The 17460-nt window shown below is 36.2% G+C and overlaps 3 protein-coding genes across 4 annotated transcripts in view; 2 read left to right on the top strand and 1 right to left on the bottom strand.

Moving 5' to 3' along the window:
* The first annotated feature begins 250 nt into the window (after positions 1-250).
* sat2b (spermidine/spermine N1-acetyltransferase family member 2b) lies at positions 251-4869 on the top strand. 2 transcript variants are annotated; one of them, XM_016480643.1, is made up of 7 exons: positions 257-496; positions 1079-1199; positions 1279-1330; positions 1431-1514; positions 4115-4216; positions 4287-4327; positions 4494-4864. In XM_016480643.1, exons 2-7 carry the CDS (start codon positions 1137-1139, stop codon positions 4665-4667), a joined length of 516 nt encoding a protein of 171 aa, XP_016336129.1. In that variant the 5' UTR covers positions 257-496; positions 1079-1136; the 3' UTR covers positions 4668-4864. The 2 variants fall into 2 exon arrangements, with proteins under 2 accessions (XP_016336130.1, XP_016336129.1); XM_016480644.1 differs by lacking the exons at positions 1079-1199; positions 1279-1330; positions 1431-1514 and adding exons at positions 697-748; positions 849-932 and having other exon boundaries at positions 251-617; positions 4494-4869.
* Positions 4870-6809: 1940 nt separating this feature from the next.
* Positions 6810-9125, top strand: naa38 (N-alpha-acetyltransferase 38, NatC auxiliary subunit). The gene is made up of 4 exons (XM_016480642.1): positions 6810-7029; positions 7283-7451; positions 8692-8851; positions 8957-9125. Exons 1-3 carry the CDS (start codon positions 6985-6987, stop codon positions 8805-8807), a joined length of 330 nt encoding a protein of 109 aa, XP_016336128.1. The 5' UTR covers positions 6810-6984; the 3' UTR covers positions 8808-8851; positions 8957-9125.
* Positions 9126-10388: 1263 nt separating this feature from the next.
* cldn15b (claudin 15b) overlaps positions 10389-17460 on the bottom strand; it is a 10484-nt gene continuing 3412 nt past the window's right edge. Inside the window, exons 2-5 of the mRNA XM_016480641.1 lie at positions 12242-12406; positions 11293-11374; positions 10956-11066; positions 10389-10759 (exon numbers count right to left, since the gene is read on the bottom strand). Coding sequence (XP_016336127.1) covers positions 10639-10759; positions 10956-11066; positions 11293-11374; positions 12242-12406 — 479 coding nt within the window. The 3' untranslated portion in view covers positions 10389-10638. The remainder of the gene's footprint in view (positions 10760-10955; positions 11067-11292; positions 11375-12241; positions 12407-17460) is intronic.

Below are 17460 nucleotides of genomic sequence, written 5' to 3'. Positions count from 1 at the left end.
GTTTTGACACTGTTGCAGTTAATGCTTTAATGCTAAACATTGATAGGCCTACTTCATTACCTTTTCGAAATAATCCATTAAACACGTAGTGATTTGAGGAGCGTGCACTAATATTTTCAGTTCCATTCATTTGCGCGTTGTCTCGAAGACACGCCCACACTAGGGAACTAATGAATAATCACGTAAACTCCACCCACTGGAACAGTTTTTCACAGGAACTGAATATTACACAACACCGGGAAATTAGCACCCTGCTTCACGTTGTCCATTGTCCCCATGTCATGCCATTAATAATGTTACTGTATTTCTCTCTTGCTTCTATAACGTTAAGCATGAAAAGTAAAATGAAGAGACACGCAGTAGTGATTTGAGAATGGCTTGCCGATAAAGGCTGCGCAAAATTTGTGATATATGACGCTCTTGAACACGTCTCTCCAAGTAGACGTTTCTCTGTCTCTCTTGGACTGAGTAAGTACAGTCGGCTTTTTCGTGCAAAATTGTCCACTGATCAAAGGTAGTGGAGGAAATCAGGAAACGCTGTTTGCCTATGCAAAATGAGGTTTACTATTTGTGCAGCCAAACCTGAAGACTGTAAAGATATAGCGCGCATGATTATGGTGAGACGCCATTCAGAACTTGTTAAGCGTGTGTTGAATGCAGAAGGATTTTCGATTATCTTTGAATGTTTTATTGTAGGAATTGGCCGTTTATGAAAAGATGCCCGACCAAGTGAAGATATCCCATAAAGGTTATTTTTAAATAAGCTGATCCATTTCAAGTTAGTAAAGTTAAAATGAAGTCACATGTTTCTTACTATGTCTGACTCTACTGGTTTGTTTTCTCTTAAGAGTTGGAAAGGGATGGATTTGGTCCCAATCCTTTTTACCAGTGTCTTGTAGCTGAGGTACCTGAGGAGCACACGTCTAAAGATGGTAATGACTCCTAAAAGACCAAAACCACATAATATCCAGAGAAAACAGAGCAGGAATATGGGCAACAATAATTTATAATGGATTACCTGAAACAGGGTGACCATACGGGTCATTTTTACGGGACGCACCCTTGCCAGGATTTCTAAATTGTCCACTGATCAAAGGTAGTGGAGGAAATCAGGAAACGCTGTTTGCCTATGCAAAATGAGGTTTACTATTTGTGCAGCCAAACCTGAAGACTGTAAAGATATAGCGCGCATGATTATGGTGAGACGCCATTCAGAACTTGTTAAGCGTGTGTTGAATGCAGAAGGATTTTCGATTATCTTTGAATGTTTTATTGTAGGAATTGGCCGTTTATGAAAAGATGCCCGACCAAGTGAAGATATCCCATAAAGGTTATTTTTAAATAAGCTGATCCATTTCAAGTTAGTAAAGTTAAAATGAAGTCACATGTTTCTTACTATGTCTGACTCTACTGGTTTGTTTTCTCTTAAGAGTTGGAAAGGGATGGATTTGGTCCCAATCCTTTTTACCAGTGTCTTGTAGCTGAGGTACCTGAGGAGCACACGTCTAAAGATGGTAATGACTCCTAAAAGACCAAAACCACATAATATCCAGAGAAAACAGAGCAGGAATATGGGCAACAATAATTTATAATGGATTACCTGAAACAGGGTGACCATACGGGTCATTTTTACGGGACGCACCCTTGCCAGGATTTCTATATTGCCTAAAATATCCAGGTTTTGGCTGTTTGCTCTGTGCAGATCGATCGTTGTATGCATAGGCGGAGGGTGAACCAACTCCAGGGTAAGGCTAAATGCAGCCAAATGTATTAAACATCATAAACCCGTCTTTTTAGGCAAGAACCAGACATGGGTGTCATGTAGGCTAAAAAAAAAATGTTTAATGGGACTGAATTTGTATTTAACGTGATTACAATTTAATAAAAACGTTAGAAATTGATAATTATATAACGTTTCCTTTCCACGGTTATTCAAACAGCGAATAAATTATATAGAAAGTGACATAACTAACATTGATCTATTGCGAGTTTAGGCACTCTAAAAACAAAACAAAACTATCCTAATCACTGAAGCTGTATACACTGTGAAATGAATATCTTACTTACATTGTACATACATCTGCGCTTTGTTGTTTATGATGAGCGAATTCGCAAGAGTCCGGAATTCAGTCAGCGAACGCGCACGCACTCAACAAAACGGAAGAGTTTCAACGATGACTCATCTGAACGCCTCTGATTGGCCATTGCATTCCTAAGCTCAACAGAATTGTGTGTGATTGGTTAAAATGCGCAACACTGTAAAAACGCCTAAAATTAAATACGGTGCAACATGAGCAGATCTTAATTTGATGCCGCAATCGACACTGTCTATTCATATTCACTTTGTTAGCAACAGACGTAACAGGTTTCATTTGTTTGTGCAGGGGCATTTTTGCCCCAAGTCTAAGGCTAAGCCTTCCCCAGCCTTACACACGCTCCGCCTATGGTTGTATGGCATTATTTCACGAGCTATAGAGAGCAGACGGCTCCTTATGCTTTTAAATCGCTCTTGCGGTTCTTTGGTGTCATACAATGATCGGTGCGCAGCTTCATGTTGAACGAACGAACAAACCAACACGTGCGCATATTTGCATCGCTAATTTGTTTGTTCTCACCTCCTCACACGCAACGCCACGATTGGTCGATTATGTACAATACCTGCATGTTATTGGTCAAACTACTTTGGATGTTTTAGGCAATATAATAATCTTGGCCAGGACGTGTCCCATATAAATGGCACATATGGCCACCCTACCTGAAATAACCTATTATATTAAATGTAGTTTATTTACTTTTCACCAGATATTTTAGGATTTTTGTCAGAATTAGTTGCACCAAGAAAGATCTTTGCTGATTACATTTACATTTACGTTTATTCATTTAGCAGACGCTTTTATCCAAAGTGACTTACAAATGAGGAATACAACCATCAATTCATCATAAAAAGTGTTAGTAATACCAAGCTTCAGACATCGTTAGGAATAGTGTAAGCCAGAACAGGGTTGGATTAAGGAATAATGAAAGCATAGAGAAAGAAGTTTTTTTCAGCAGGGTGAGTTTTCTACGGTGGCCGAGAAGTGCAAAACAAATCACAATTCTGAAAACAAAATAACAAATTACAAACGCAAATGCAAGTCTAAAAAACAAAATAACAATTCAGAAAACACAACAACAATTCAGAAAACATTATAACAAGTCAGAAAACACTGACAAATTCGAAAACAAAATAACAAGTCAGAAAACACAACGACAAATCCGAAAACAAATTAACAAGTCAGAAAACACAACGACAAATCAGACAAACCGGAAGAGGTAGGTATATTTTGAGACAGCGCCATTGGTTTCGGATTACTCACTGCTGACTGGACGAGACATCTGTCAATCAACTTATACAGGGAAGAACCAGCCGAAGAACAGCAGAGTCGTGTTAGAAAGTTCGGAGATGGTATTAAAGTAGCTCAGTTTAAATGTATTGTATGAATTGCCCTTACTATGGAATAAAAAATACGGGGTGTCTATTTACATTTAGTTAAAAGTGGCCATAAATCATCAGCTCCATTGGCGCAGATGGATAAGCGCGTGTCGTTGGCTTTTTGAAGCGGGATCGAACCCGGGTCGATCGCGTCAAAAAGCCAACGACATGCGCTTATCCATCTGCGCCACTGGAACTGATGTTTTCAGCCGCTTTTAACTAAATGTAAATATACACTCCGCATTTTTTATTCCATCTTATTTTGTTTTTTAGACTTGCATTTGCGTTTGTAATTTGTTATTTTGTTTTCAGAATTGTGATTTGTTTAGCACTTCTCAGCCACCGTAGTTTTCAGGTGTTGAATATTATATTGTCAGGGATTTGGCATTCCGGATAGGGTTGGGAAGAAGATCATTCCACCAGCAAGGAACTGTGAACGAAAGCGCCCCCCAGCAGTAATTAATCTCAGTTGCTATGACAGCTCAAAAGTCACACCTCCATGAGATGGATGCATGAACTTACAGTTTTACTGCATTTTAACTCCTTAGTAATTAACAGCCACAGTAAATGGAGTGTTATGAGGGTTTAAGACTTTATATTTATGTCTTCACAAGTATTCTTAGAGAAACTGTCATCCCACAGGACATACCAAGGTTGGCTATGCTCTCTTCTTCTATACGTACAGCACTTGGAAAGGGAGGACTGTGTATATGGAAGATCTGTATGTGATGCCAGAGTACAGAGGTGTGTATACTTCATCAATTAGTTTTATCCAAAATGCAGAACTCATTGGTCATCTCTGCTTACACTACAGGTAAAGGCATTGGAAAGGCATTAATGGCAACTGTTGCCAAAGTAAGTTTTTATTATTATTTTGTTTTTAATCTGTAGTTTTATATTATCTGCATAAATCTGTGCATTATTATATTTAAATGTATTTAATGGTATTTTGTGGTTAAACAAGGAATTATCAGTATGGTTTTAATGTAAAAAGGTAAATGTAGTTTTTGTTACTTTATAGGTGGCCAAAGAGCAGCATTGTGTGCGTTTACAGTTCTCTGTACTAGACTGGAACAAGCCCTCTCTAGACTTTTATTTGTCTAAAGGTGCAGAAGACCTCACAGCTAAAGAGGGATGGCATTTTCTCCGCTTTCATGGAATAGCTCTGGATAATCTAGGACTGGAAGCACCTTAAAGAACATTAAGACGTGACTAGTTTAGTTCAGGAATACTTAGTGAATAGTTTTGCTTTGTATGTTAACTTTTAATACTATATCTTCAATCTTAGAAAAGGTTTAAAAAATATTGAAACAAGAACAATAAAAATGTTGATAATGATATTCTAATGAATGTTTCAATTAATGTTCAATTTTGTGCCAATGTTCAATGCAAAGTAAATTTGACATCTTTAAAATACATCTTGCAAATGCTGTTTTTGTTGTAATTAGTTGTTGGAATATTTCAAGCTTCTGTCCTCAACTTGAAATTGCAATTGTCCCTAGACATTTTGTAATTAAACTGAACCTTCTGATTCACTGTGCACAGAGCAACATTTATAAAACAATGTGTAAGATTGTAAGAACTTGACTGGCCTGCACAAAGCCCAGACCTGAAAACCTTATTTTATAAGTGAACAGGATGAATGCCTGTGATAATCGCATTTGAAACACTGCTTTATGAAGCATATTTTTGCTGCTGTCTTGTTGCATTCACACTACTTTAACCAGAAGATGTCCTTTGTGGGGTTTTTCGAGGGCTTCGAAACAGCGGTGCATACGGTGCGTCCATTTCACCTGGGGCACTGTTACTTCATTTATACATCATATTTACAGCAGATTAAATTATCTATAAATAGAGATTTAAATCTACAATTATATAATAAGGAATTAGAACAAGTTAAAATGATAAGATTTCTGGGTATGTGGTTTGACAGGAAAGCTACATGGAGTACACATATTAATAAGATCAAAAAGTCAAAAGAATGAAGGATTTGTTGTGGTGCCTATCCTCCTTCTCCAGTTCCAGCATTACTGGGGGAGATGCTATTAAAAGGTCAGAAGAAAAATCCCCCAACAAAAAAGTTATTAGAAACATGTTGGGAATATAGAAACAATTAATAGTTTTGGGTGGATCATTGAGGATTTGGTGCAGGATATGAAATTAAACGAGTGCAATATTATGCCAGTTTAATATTACCACCAATACCTCTATGGATTTTAACAACCAAATGTTGATTTATTCCTATTGGAAGCATGACAAGATAAGGGTCAAAATGCATTAGAGGCAGAGTTAACAAGGGAGTATTTATGGACTAAGTATGAACATTATAATCAGGTTTTTACAGATGTGTCTAAAGATGCAGGGAAAGGTCAAGTGTGGGTTTGCATACATCATCCCAAGGAGAGGGAAAAAGGAAATCAGATCAAGTTTCAGTGTTTACAGGAGAATTACTATTAATTTGAATTACTAATAATATTACTATTAAGTCTGGATGCTCAACAGATTGAAACTAAGATATTTTGATGGAAATATTTCAGATATTACATATAATGTAAATAAGGGTTTGTATGGGTTCTTGTGCATACTGGAGTTTCAGGGAATGCATTTAAATTAAAGAAGCTATATACAGTATTATATATAAGATGGAAGAGCTGAACAACCAGCATAAGTCCTAATAGATCTGGTGAGAGAAGATCCAGAAATGATCTTCTATAGAACTGAATATTCCACTTTGTAAAGAAGAAGTTAAGGCTATAATCAGAACAGCTATAAAAGGCAAATGGCATACAATGGAATGAGGAGGAAAGAGGAAGACATATTTATCAGATTCAAAATAAAATTGGTGGTGAAAGAGGAAGTCGTTGCAGTAGAAGAGAAGACACAATCATTACCAGACTTCACCTTGGGCATACAGCTCTTAATTATTCCCTGTATAGAATGAACAAACATGAGTCTGGGAATTGCAGTCTATGTGGATTAGCAAAAACTGTAGAGCATATATTAATATATTGCACTGCTTATCAAAATGAAAGGATAATTCTGGTGGAAGAGTTAAAAGAAATGGGTATAGGAAATATTACACTTTAAAAAACTGCTGAATAATGGATTGGAAAGTTATAGAGTATATAAAGCATTAATGAAATATTTAAGAAAGGTGCATCTGTTTAAGAGGATTTAGAAGCCAATTTATTATTAGTGGTCCTTTCCTTAATGTTTTTTTTTTTCTCTCTCTCAGCTTAGTCTTTCTTCCTGTTCCATCAATGAATCACACTCCAGCTCAGTAGGTGGCGGGAATGCACCTTTTTGTTTGTTTGCCAACCGCCATAAAAAGCCAGAAGAAGAAGAAGAAGCGAGAAGATCCATAACCCACAGTAGATGGCAGTAATGCTCTTTTTAAGAATGCGAGCCGCCAATAAAAAAAAAGAATAAGACTGCTTCTTTGAGTAACTCTCGCCATCTCTTTTCCATTTGATTCGCATTTATACAAAGACTTAAACACCAAGAAGGCTCAAATGGCAACAGAAAGCGAAGAGAACGGCACGGAAATGCAAACTGAGGTCTGAATACTTTGTCACATAAGGGGCCAGTGAAATATTAACGCTCGAGCTAATGCTAGTAAGCACTGTGATGAATTTATGTCGGTGCTTCATGAGTATCAACTTTTTAATCGAATACTTCTGATGTTATCAAACCTTTATGATATACGATTATTACATTTGAAAGGAAAACAGTGACGTGGTTAAATATGCTGATCCAATTAATTTAATATGTTTTATCTCTGGTCGATGTAAATTATATGTTGTGTCTCAGGTGGAGGCGTCTGCTTATTCGCTCGCTCGGTGTAAGCTGGAGAACCTCCTCAATAAGAGCATGAGGATCCGGATGACAGACGGGCGCACGCTGGTGGGACTCTTCCTGTGCACAGACAGAGACTGCAACGTCATCCTGGGATCTGCACAAGAGTTCCTCAAATCCACAGGTACCCAGAGCACCCTGGACACAGACCTTATGCTTTATCAGCACTTAGGTACTCAATATTACTCTTTAGTGCAGGGGTGTCAAACTCAATTCCTGGAGGGCCGGAGCCCTGCAGAGTTCTGTTCCAACCCTGCTCCAACTCACATACCATGTAGTTTTCAAATAAGCCTGAAGGACTCGATTAGTTGGATCAGGTGGGTTTAATTAATTCCCTCCAGGAATTGTGTTTGACACCCCTGCTTTAGTGTCAAGTTATTGTACTGTAATTAGTAGTGATTGTTTATGCAAGGCTACTTTTGCTGTATATTGTCAGGAATTCGAACTATAATCTAATAATTATCAAAGACTTACCACAAACTATTTCTGCTATGGATACTTTGAAACTTCTAAAATGATTCAGTCTGTTGAGGAGAGGCAAGGCTTCAGACTTCAACAGATCACCACCTAATTTGGTAGTGGGGTGATGCTGTATTTGTGAAATACTATAGTATTTCACGAAAAAGTGCAGTTACTAATGATATTTCATATTTAAAGGAGTAGTTCACCCACAAATGAAAATTTGCTTACCCTCAGGCCATCCAAGATGTAGGTGACTGACTTTCTTCAGCAGAGTTCAGTTTCTTGCACAGACAAGTCGTTTCACTTTTTAAGACCTCAATATATCATCAGGATAGGGTTACCATACGCCCTCTTGTTCCCAGATATGTGCCGGTCGGGATTTCTAAATTGGCAAAACTTTTTTTTTTTTTTTTGCTTTGTTTTCTTGTTGTTTTCAAATTTGCTAAAGGTAGTGACTGAAAGTATTTTGACCAATAAGGTGCAGGCATTGTACATAATCCTCCAATCATGGCGGCAAGAAGATGGGATCTGCAGAGAACGGTCAAAGCAATGCAGATATGTGTTCAATGTTTGAGGACTGTAGAGAGCACATCAACAGGAAAACTAAGCCAAAACCTGGATATTTTAGGAAATTTAGAAATCATGGCCATAAAATGTCAGAGAAAAAGAGGATGTATCACGCAGTATTACTTAAACACACTATATTAATTTTGTGTTGCCTGTATCTGCTTTTTTGACTCCCAAAGGGCCTGCGAGTGAGTGAATTTACAGCAAAGTTTAATTTTTGTGTGAAGTAATAAGTAAAGTGTAGCTTTACTTGTATAACAACAGTAACATCAAAAATTGGAACTGAGTTGGGAGTCTACAGCTCTTGATTTGTCTTTTTATCAAAATTTGCACAGATTCTTTCTCACAAGGTGAGCCCAGAGTGTTGGGACTGGCGATGATCCCTGGCCATCATGTGGTTTCTATAGAAGTGGAATCTGAAAGCCTTCAGATGACCACCCATGGACTCTGACAACTTTAGAGGCTTTTGGGGTCACCATATGGACTACAGAGAATGTAGTTTCCACACACACACATTTTGTCTGCAAGTATAGAGATGGCAGTGAAGATCCACTCTAGCTGGATTTATTCACCCCAAATGGATTTTTCCTTATTTTTCAGGGAACTCCAATTCCATACACAGTGGTTTGGTCCTCTATGTTGAAACAAGAATAATAACAACATGATGTAAACTGTACCTTTTTGTTTGTGTGTTTGCTTGCATGTGAGTGGTGCACATTGTGTGTAAATACTGACACTTAAATTTTTCAATAAGAGACATCTTTCATAATCTTTCTCATATTTGTCTTGTCATTGCACCACTAATTTTCCCTCGTAACCTCATATCACCAGCAGAGGTTATTCCCAGAGTTCATCACAGACCACAGACTTTATTGCATTAAATTTATTAGTTCATTATTGGTATTATTATTGCATATGTAAACAGAACAGCATATTTCAGCCGTGCTGAAATAACGAGTGATTTAGGGTGCTAATACATTATATGCTTCTTATAAAAAGAATAAAACAAATTCTAGGAAAATGTTTAGTTTTCTATAGAATTCATCATAATCATTTATCACAACATGAAGATATTAACTAATCTAAAGAAGGGCTGATCTAAATAACATCCTGGTCCAACATAATGGTCAAGTTAACATAAAATGAAAAGATATATAATACATTTTAGTAGGGGTGGGAATCTTCAGGCACCTCACGATCCGATCCAATTCCAAAATGGTTTTGATCCACATTTTTTTTCTTATTATTTAATGAGTTTACTGACCATGAATATCAAATTTATATGTGCATTTTTATTGAATTAGTTATATTAGTTTTATAAAAAATGTTTGCTGTTTGCTGACTGACGACATCAGACAGAGGCAGGTCTAATAGGCTGCATTCACACATTATAATGCACAGCTCTGTTTTAACATATCAGATGTTTTGTCCTATCAAGAAGACATAATTGACTGTACTTTCACATAATAAAAGCATTTTGAGGTGCAAGTGCCTCATACCGCAATTGCGCTTCAGAATGAGCACACAAAAGCGCACGCGAGCATTTTAAAGCAGCGGTCTGTAAGTAAGCGTCATGTGCCCAAAATTTACTGCATTCCAGACGGCATAAATTATGCATTCGTAGAGCATTTAGAAAGTAAATTACTGAAATAGATGCATCGGAAAAACATTTGTTCCCTCTCGAGCTTTCACGAGACATCACGGAGATATCTCTCCGTTATGGGAACTCCTTCCCTTCCAACCTCTCCTGAAGTCCTATTGGCTCCCGCCAGTCCAAATGACTGGCCAATTGACGCGAAGTATGCAAATCGCATGCAAATACTGACGAGCTCGAGCGGCAGTATAAAATGCGGTGCACGCGACAATTACGTCAGAATCTTCTACTTCACCTGTTGAATTCACTATGGCAACAATCTGCAAGATCTGCGCGGGACCGATAGAGCCGCCGGATCAGCACGACTACTGCGTCGCCTGCCTGGGCCTGGCCCACGCCGAAAAAAAAAAAATTGTCTCAACAAAAACCCCATGCTCTTTTCTTGCAAATTCTTGTACACAACAACAATTTAATGCATGCGATTACTTTTTTATCTCAGAAATAATTACAATAACCTATTTACATGGCTCCATTCTCCAGTAAACCTCAGAGAATATTTACATTAGAAATGTGACATTTCTGCTTTATAGCAGATTCTGACCATAATGCATAAAAAGGGTCTTGCATGGTGTGTTCTCTGTTTTGTGATGTCTGTAACTTTGTTGATCCCAGGTATTCAGTAAGTTTCTTACACATATACATTGAGTCCATATTGGCTGGAAGGGCCATTGGATGTTGCAGAGACAGTCTGAACCATATGTCTGGATTGAGGCTGGTAGGAGTATGATCTGAAGTTCTGAAGATGTGATCTAAACAAAACGAAAAAAAAAATATATATATATATTGTAAACACAGACATTTGTAAAAACAAACAACTGATGTCACCTGCTGCCGCACTGTCTTACAGTGTCGACAATGTCTTGGGCAGTTTACTAATATAGAGTTTCTGAAATGGTTAGTAAATAAAGTCATTTTAACAGGGCATGTGTTGCATACTAAACTCACTTTTTTTCCTCTGGGCTGCGAATTCCACAGGAACACAGCAAGCAGCTGCCACCACATAAAGCCATTGTGGCCGAGCTCCAACCAATGTACAGCCCATCTCCGATTTCATACCTAAAGACATAGGACACATCAAACGTTACACCGCAGTGGCATTCCAAGAATGCTGATCTTTTATGACTGGCCAATTTTGTCTGAAACAGCGCTCCTACTCATTCGATATTGCGTAATTAGAAAACTCTCACAAATATGAACTGAGAAAAAGAAACTGATTCTTTAGGTCTTAATATTTTCTCTAATAGTTCTACATACTAAGATAAAGACTCTATAATCCACTTACTTTATTCCTGGATAAAGTGGGTCAAAGAATTCCTGAGTGATATTGAAAGCATACCAAGACGCTGCAATCATCGTGCACAGACCTGAAACATGAACATTAATTTAGGGACAAACTGCAAAAGGTTTAATCACATATGCTTCTCCTTACCAAGACAGTCTATCATAGGCCTTTTGGAAGACATAATCTTTATAGTTCTTGGTAAAACTTTACAAGTTTCAGTTAATTAACATTAACAATATTTAATTGGGTATCATAACGATACTTATGCAGTATTTACTAATCTTGCCCTCTACATATACTAATATGTTTTTAACATTGCAGTTTGTATACATTAATGTAATATGAACAAACAATAATTAACAATGAATAGTATATTTATAAATTATCATTACCCTAGATAGTGTATTTATAGATTACCATTTACCTAGTAACAAATGCTATATAAAATATAGTATATTGTATAAAACAATTTCAACAAATTTAATCCAAGTGTTAACCAGCTCTTTTTGTAAAAGAACCCTGACATTACCTAAGTAAAGGCAGTTCTCTAGTAGTGCTTAAATAAATAAAAAAAAACACACAAACATATTTGATGTATGAAAGTATGTCGGTTTGGCATTTTTATTTTGTTTACCAAACAGCTACAAGACTCAATTAGATAATGATGGTAGATTTTAACTGAGAGGAAAAGGGAACTTCTCATAAATGTTAGGTTGGGAAAGTTGTCACATGTTTCATAGAGAAATTTTACACAATTGCTTAAACAAAAAATTCTGTTGACCACAACTGTGGTTTGCTGTTTTTTTTGTTACCATATTCTCATTGATGGTTCTGTGTGCTCTGTGCAGTGTACCTCGACCTGAGAAAAAAAAGTATCACAACTAACCCCAACCTCCCCTATATGACAGGTGCTAAGACAGTAAATGATGTCATTTGGTGATGTTCTTACCTTGAAGTATGAAGAAGACACCTCCAGCCCCAGCGATCCGACCCTTCATTACGTAATTTTCCCCTCCTATTTTGGAACACTGCATACCCACTAGAGTTGCCACCAATCCGAATGTGCCCAGCACAATAGATGTGATCATTAATGCACGGCATGCTTGGATATAACCTGAGAAAAAAGAGAAGGAATAGTTACAAAAAGTCTGACAGCTGATTGGATTGGAGGTTTTGGAGAGGTTCCTAATATATTTATTTTTTTTCTCTTGGTCACAAATGTTTTCCTCTTGTTCACAAATGTTATGACAAACCCAAACCATATTTCTGCTTATAGTGTACAGCACCCCCTGGTCTCTACTAAATGAGGAAAATAAATAAAGTGTTACCTTTTTGGCTAGAAATATGAGATAATATGCTTGTTAATGCTTAATAATGTACTTATTAAACATTATCTAATGATTAACAGATCATTATTTAATGCAAATTTAAATGTTAACAGATGTTATTAAACTTTCAATTCATATCACTTTTTAAAAATGAAAATGATTTTAACAGATGATTTACAATTATTAAAAACTTCACTAATAAATCATTAACAAACATTATATAATGCTTAACGGATCATTAGTTAATGCTTACAAATGATTAAACTTACAAGTCATTAAACGTTCAATTCATATGATCATGCCGTTTTTAAAAATCTACAAATAACTGTAACAAAAATTATACAGGTATTACAAGTTTATTTATTAATGTACTTTTGAGTGCTAACAAATGTCATTAAATTTAAGTTCAAATTTTACCTAATGCTTTTTTACATTTACAAATGTTGAAAAAAAAAATAGCTTAATTAGTAATTTTAATCACTTTACAAACTATTCATGTTAACATATTATTCATTTACTCATAATCACAGTCTTTAAAGGTCACACAGTGGAGATCAAAATAAGAGAACAGTCTATAAAAGATTTTTTTCTGAAATATTGTTAATCTTCATTGCTCAAAATTTGAAGGAATATTCTGTTCTACTAACATGTTTTACAAAATAACCAGAGAATTTCAACAACAACAAAACATTTTTTTATTTTGTGGAAAACAGTGATCAAAATTAAAGAACAGTAACCACTGTATCACAAAAGAAGATTACAACTAAAATTTTGGAGGGTTACAGCTGTCAAAAATTAATAGGAAGTGTAGAGGCCCTTCCTTTGAATGACTTTAGCACATCTGTGGCTGCAGGATATCACTAGTTTCTCACATTGCGATCTTGGTCCACTCTTCTTCCAGTCTCTTCCATAGTTTGGTAACTGTAGTGGGTTTCTTGGCCATAACTTTGTCGCCAAGGATTTTGCAGAGATTTTCATTTGGGTTTAGATCTCTGGTCTGGCCATTTCATTATTTCATTTCAATGTTCTTAGCTTCAAGGAACTGCTTTATCCATTTTGCAGTGTGACGGGGATATTATTTTGCATGAAAATTTCAGGCTTATTGGGAGATGCTTGCAGGGAAGGCAGGTTTCTGAAGGAGGTTCTAATAAACATTTGCATTCACCCTGCCATGTATCTGTATAAGAGGCCTAACTCCTGCTGCACAAAACATCTCCCAAACCATGACTTCCTTCTCCACCTTTCACTGACTTCTTTACACACTCGGGGTTCAGTCTTTCCCCAGTTTGACGCAGAACATAATGTTTCCCATCTGACCCAAATAAATTAAACTTGCTCTCATCACTAAAGTGAACTTTGGACCAGTTCTCCTCTCTCCACACAACATGCTCCTCAGCAAAGGTGAGCCTATTCTTTTGTTTCTTTCTGCTGATGAGAGGCTTGGTCATTGCAGAGTGCACTTTCTGTCCGACTTCTCTTAAACGTGCCGATACAGATCCACACCATGTTCAGCACTGAACTGGAAATGTGAAATGTGCTTAAAAAACTGCCATTTTACTCCTGTTAGGATAACTTAAATTTGGACTAAGCAGTGACCTTGAAAATTGTAGGTTGTTCTTTAATTTTGATCTCCATTGTACATTTGGTCTTCATTTGTTGTGTAGACTTCTACTATTTTCACATTTCAACAAACCATTTATTAATAATTTGTTCATGTTTTTGCAGTACCCAATCTAAAGCGTAAACTATTCATAATTCATAATTCATAATGTTTATAAATGTTTACTAATCATTACTACCTTAATGAGCAGTCGTCTCAATGGCAAAATGTGTCCCAAATCACCCGAATTCACCCTATTACACATCTTTACAAATAATTTTTTAATCGGTTGTTAATGTTTTTGCAATACCCAGTCTAAAGTTGAGATTATTCATCATTTGTTAAAGTTTATAAACATTTACTAATCTTTTAGTATCTTTATGGGCATTGAACTTTTAGCTGCTGTAACAACGGGTGGACAGTGAAGTTTAGCTTTAAGCTTGCTTTGTTTAAGCTTGCTAAAGACATACAGTAATACACATTGTAATTTGGGTGCAAAACATGTTTTTATTGCCTCAACACTTATATTAGTATACTATTGTGTATCATTAAAAATAATTTTCCTTGAATTATACATCAACAAGGGAAAATAAATAATTTTTTCAAGAAAATACTTCAATTAGCCTATCATTCATCAAAACAATGTAATATAATCAGATTGACTCCTGTACACTGTTGACCCCTTAACCAACCCTTAAACCTACCCATACCACCAAACGTGTCCCAAATCTTACCCATATCACACCCCAATAGCAGCAAAACTGTTGTACATTAACAAAAGCTTTTAATAATTGTATAACATCTGTTAAAATCTGTTAAAATAATTTGAAGATTTCCAAGATGTGCATGATTATATGAATTAAAAGTTTAATGACATTTGTAAGCATTTTAATTTACATTAAATAATTATCTGTTAATCATTAGGTAATGTTTATGTAACAGGGCGTTCGCGAGATGAGAGGCGTGCGGATCCATATGCAAGCTTTTATTCACAGACATGGTCAAAACACAGGCAGGGTCGAACACCAGCAAACAGGTATGGTACGGGCAAGACACACGAGTAGTCCAGTAAACAGATGGGGGTCGATCGGCAGCAAATGTGATCCGGGGGCAAGGCAAACGGGTAATCCAACAGACAGGCGATAATTCCAGGGCAGGCAGAGATCAGACAGGACAAGCAGACGGAAAACCACGAACTGGATTCGTGACAGTTTAGTTTATTAGTAAACACAAGCACATTATCTCATGTTTTAGCTATTTGAATATATATTTATTGATGATCTGTTAAGCATTATATGTTTGTTTATGATTTATTAATCAAAGTTATTATAAAGTGTTAGCCCTACCCTTATTAAGTGTTATTATTATTTTTATTTTTTAGCTTAAAAGTTTTTATACACAACAATACAATACAGTATGATGTGCTTTTATCCCAACCGTTTTCTTGTTCTCTCTATGCACATAGGCGGAAAAATGTGGAAACTACTTGTTTTCAATATTGTTTTTGCTAAATCTTCTGAACTTTCACGTGTAGAGATCCTGCAATCTACAAGAAGTTCCTGAGGAATGCTGTTACTTTGTTATACTAACTTTATGGACCATTTGGTTCACACATTTACAGACATTTCCTGTTGATTGCATCTGAGGCACAGTCCCAATGTAAATGCATCTGACTAAAGATACACATAATCTTTCACCTGCAATAAACGAACTACACCACGGTTCAGGGGCAGTTCTATAGCATTTTAAATGGGGGGCCAGGCTGGGGTCCATACCATAGTCCATTTTCTATGGACTATGGTACACTATTAAGAAGTGCTAACCTGCAAATGCTATCTTATCAAATGCAATATTTATCAATGTAACCCAATGTATAGATTAAGTTCAAATTTTTGATTTAAATCAAATAAATTTTGTTAACCTATGAGAAATTGTATATATTAAATTAAGAAAAACACTTAAAAGGACTTCAAGGCTTTACTCAAGTGAAAACAATTTCATCATCCTCATGAATATGGTGGGTTTCTCTCATATCTAAAGGCTGCAACACACCAGTTTTTGTTCCGTGCGGAGTTATACAATCGAATCCTTTCATGATAACATACAGCACGCTGCTAATACTAATTTGTTAATTGTGCAGTGTGAGATTCATTGGTCATAACAGAACTTTGTGAGATCACGATGAACAAAGAGTGACAGCTTTTTAGTTGGTATAAAGAGCACTCTTTGCGAGTTTTCTAGGCTTATAATCCATTTAAAATGTAAACTTTGTTTTTCGGCCACACACACGTTGCAAAGTTTCGGGAATGACATCCGCATATTTATGCGGGATTTGCTCTCGAAGTAGCAGTGATTATAGTGATAACCATAGACGGGACAAAATATGTGAAAATGTGCATTAAGAGCACCCTCACTAATTTCAGAAGCACCCTCAGTGATTATTTCTGGAACTTGGTTGATACGCTTTTATTGCATAACTATAGGCTATACAAAAACAACAAAATACAAATGCACTAAATAAAATAATTTAATAAATGCATATTTACAATTTACAAAAAAAAAAGATCCTCTGGTCTTCAGAGATGCGAGGACAACGTTTGAGCGTACACGTATATCTGAGCGAGAGAGACAATTCATAAAAGAACAATGTATATTTAAAAGCGCATGTCCAGTTTTGTGTGAGTGAAGGAAATCCTCTTGTGAGTGGAGTTTCTGAAACTTTGCCCATGCCAAATACATTTTCAGTGACACTCAATTATGATCTGTAAGGAATCATACAGAAGTAAATTACTATTAAAATAATTTTCTCCCTCCTTCAGACAACAGACATCTCATCACAGACAAAACATGGCTCTTCAGCCAATTCATAAAAGAACAATGGATATTTAAAAGCACATGTCCAGTTTTGTGTGAGTGAAGGAAATCTGCTTGCGAGTGGAGATTCGTGCTCGCGCATTACATATGGATCACCTAACATTATGCGCTCTCGACATTTGTCATTAAGATCATGCTATAGAAATCACCTAAAATTTGGTATAATACTTAATATTATTAAGCATTATATTAAGTATAATACTTAATTTTAGTATTACATCAATAATACTCCTTTTTGATTTTTGAAGAAGAGAAGAAACTACCACATTTTGCTATAAGTTTGATTGCATCATATAATAATTGCTGTTAATAGTGTTCATCGTCTGTTTGATTACGTCTTTAATTGATTTTTCCGTACATTTCTGC

The sequence above is a fragment of the Sinocyclocheilus anshuiensis genome, unplaced genomic scaffold, assembly GCF_001515605.1.
Source record: "Sinocyclocheilus anshuiensis isolate Anshui unplaced genomic scaffold, SAMN03320099.WGS_v1.1 scaffold29, whole genome shotgun sequence".
Taxonomy (NCBI): Eukaryota; Metazoa; Chordata; class Actinopteri; order Cypriniformes; family Cyprinidae; genus Sinocyclocheilus; species Sinocyclocheilus anshuiensis.
This window is presented reverse-complemented; position numbering and strand designations above follow the sequence as displayed.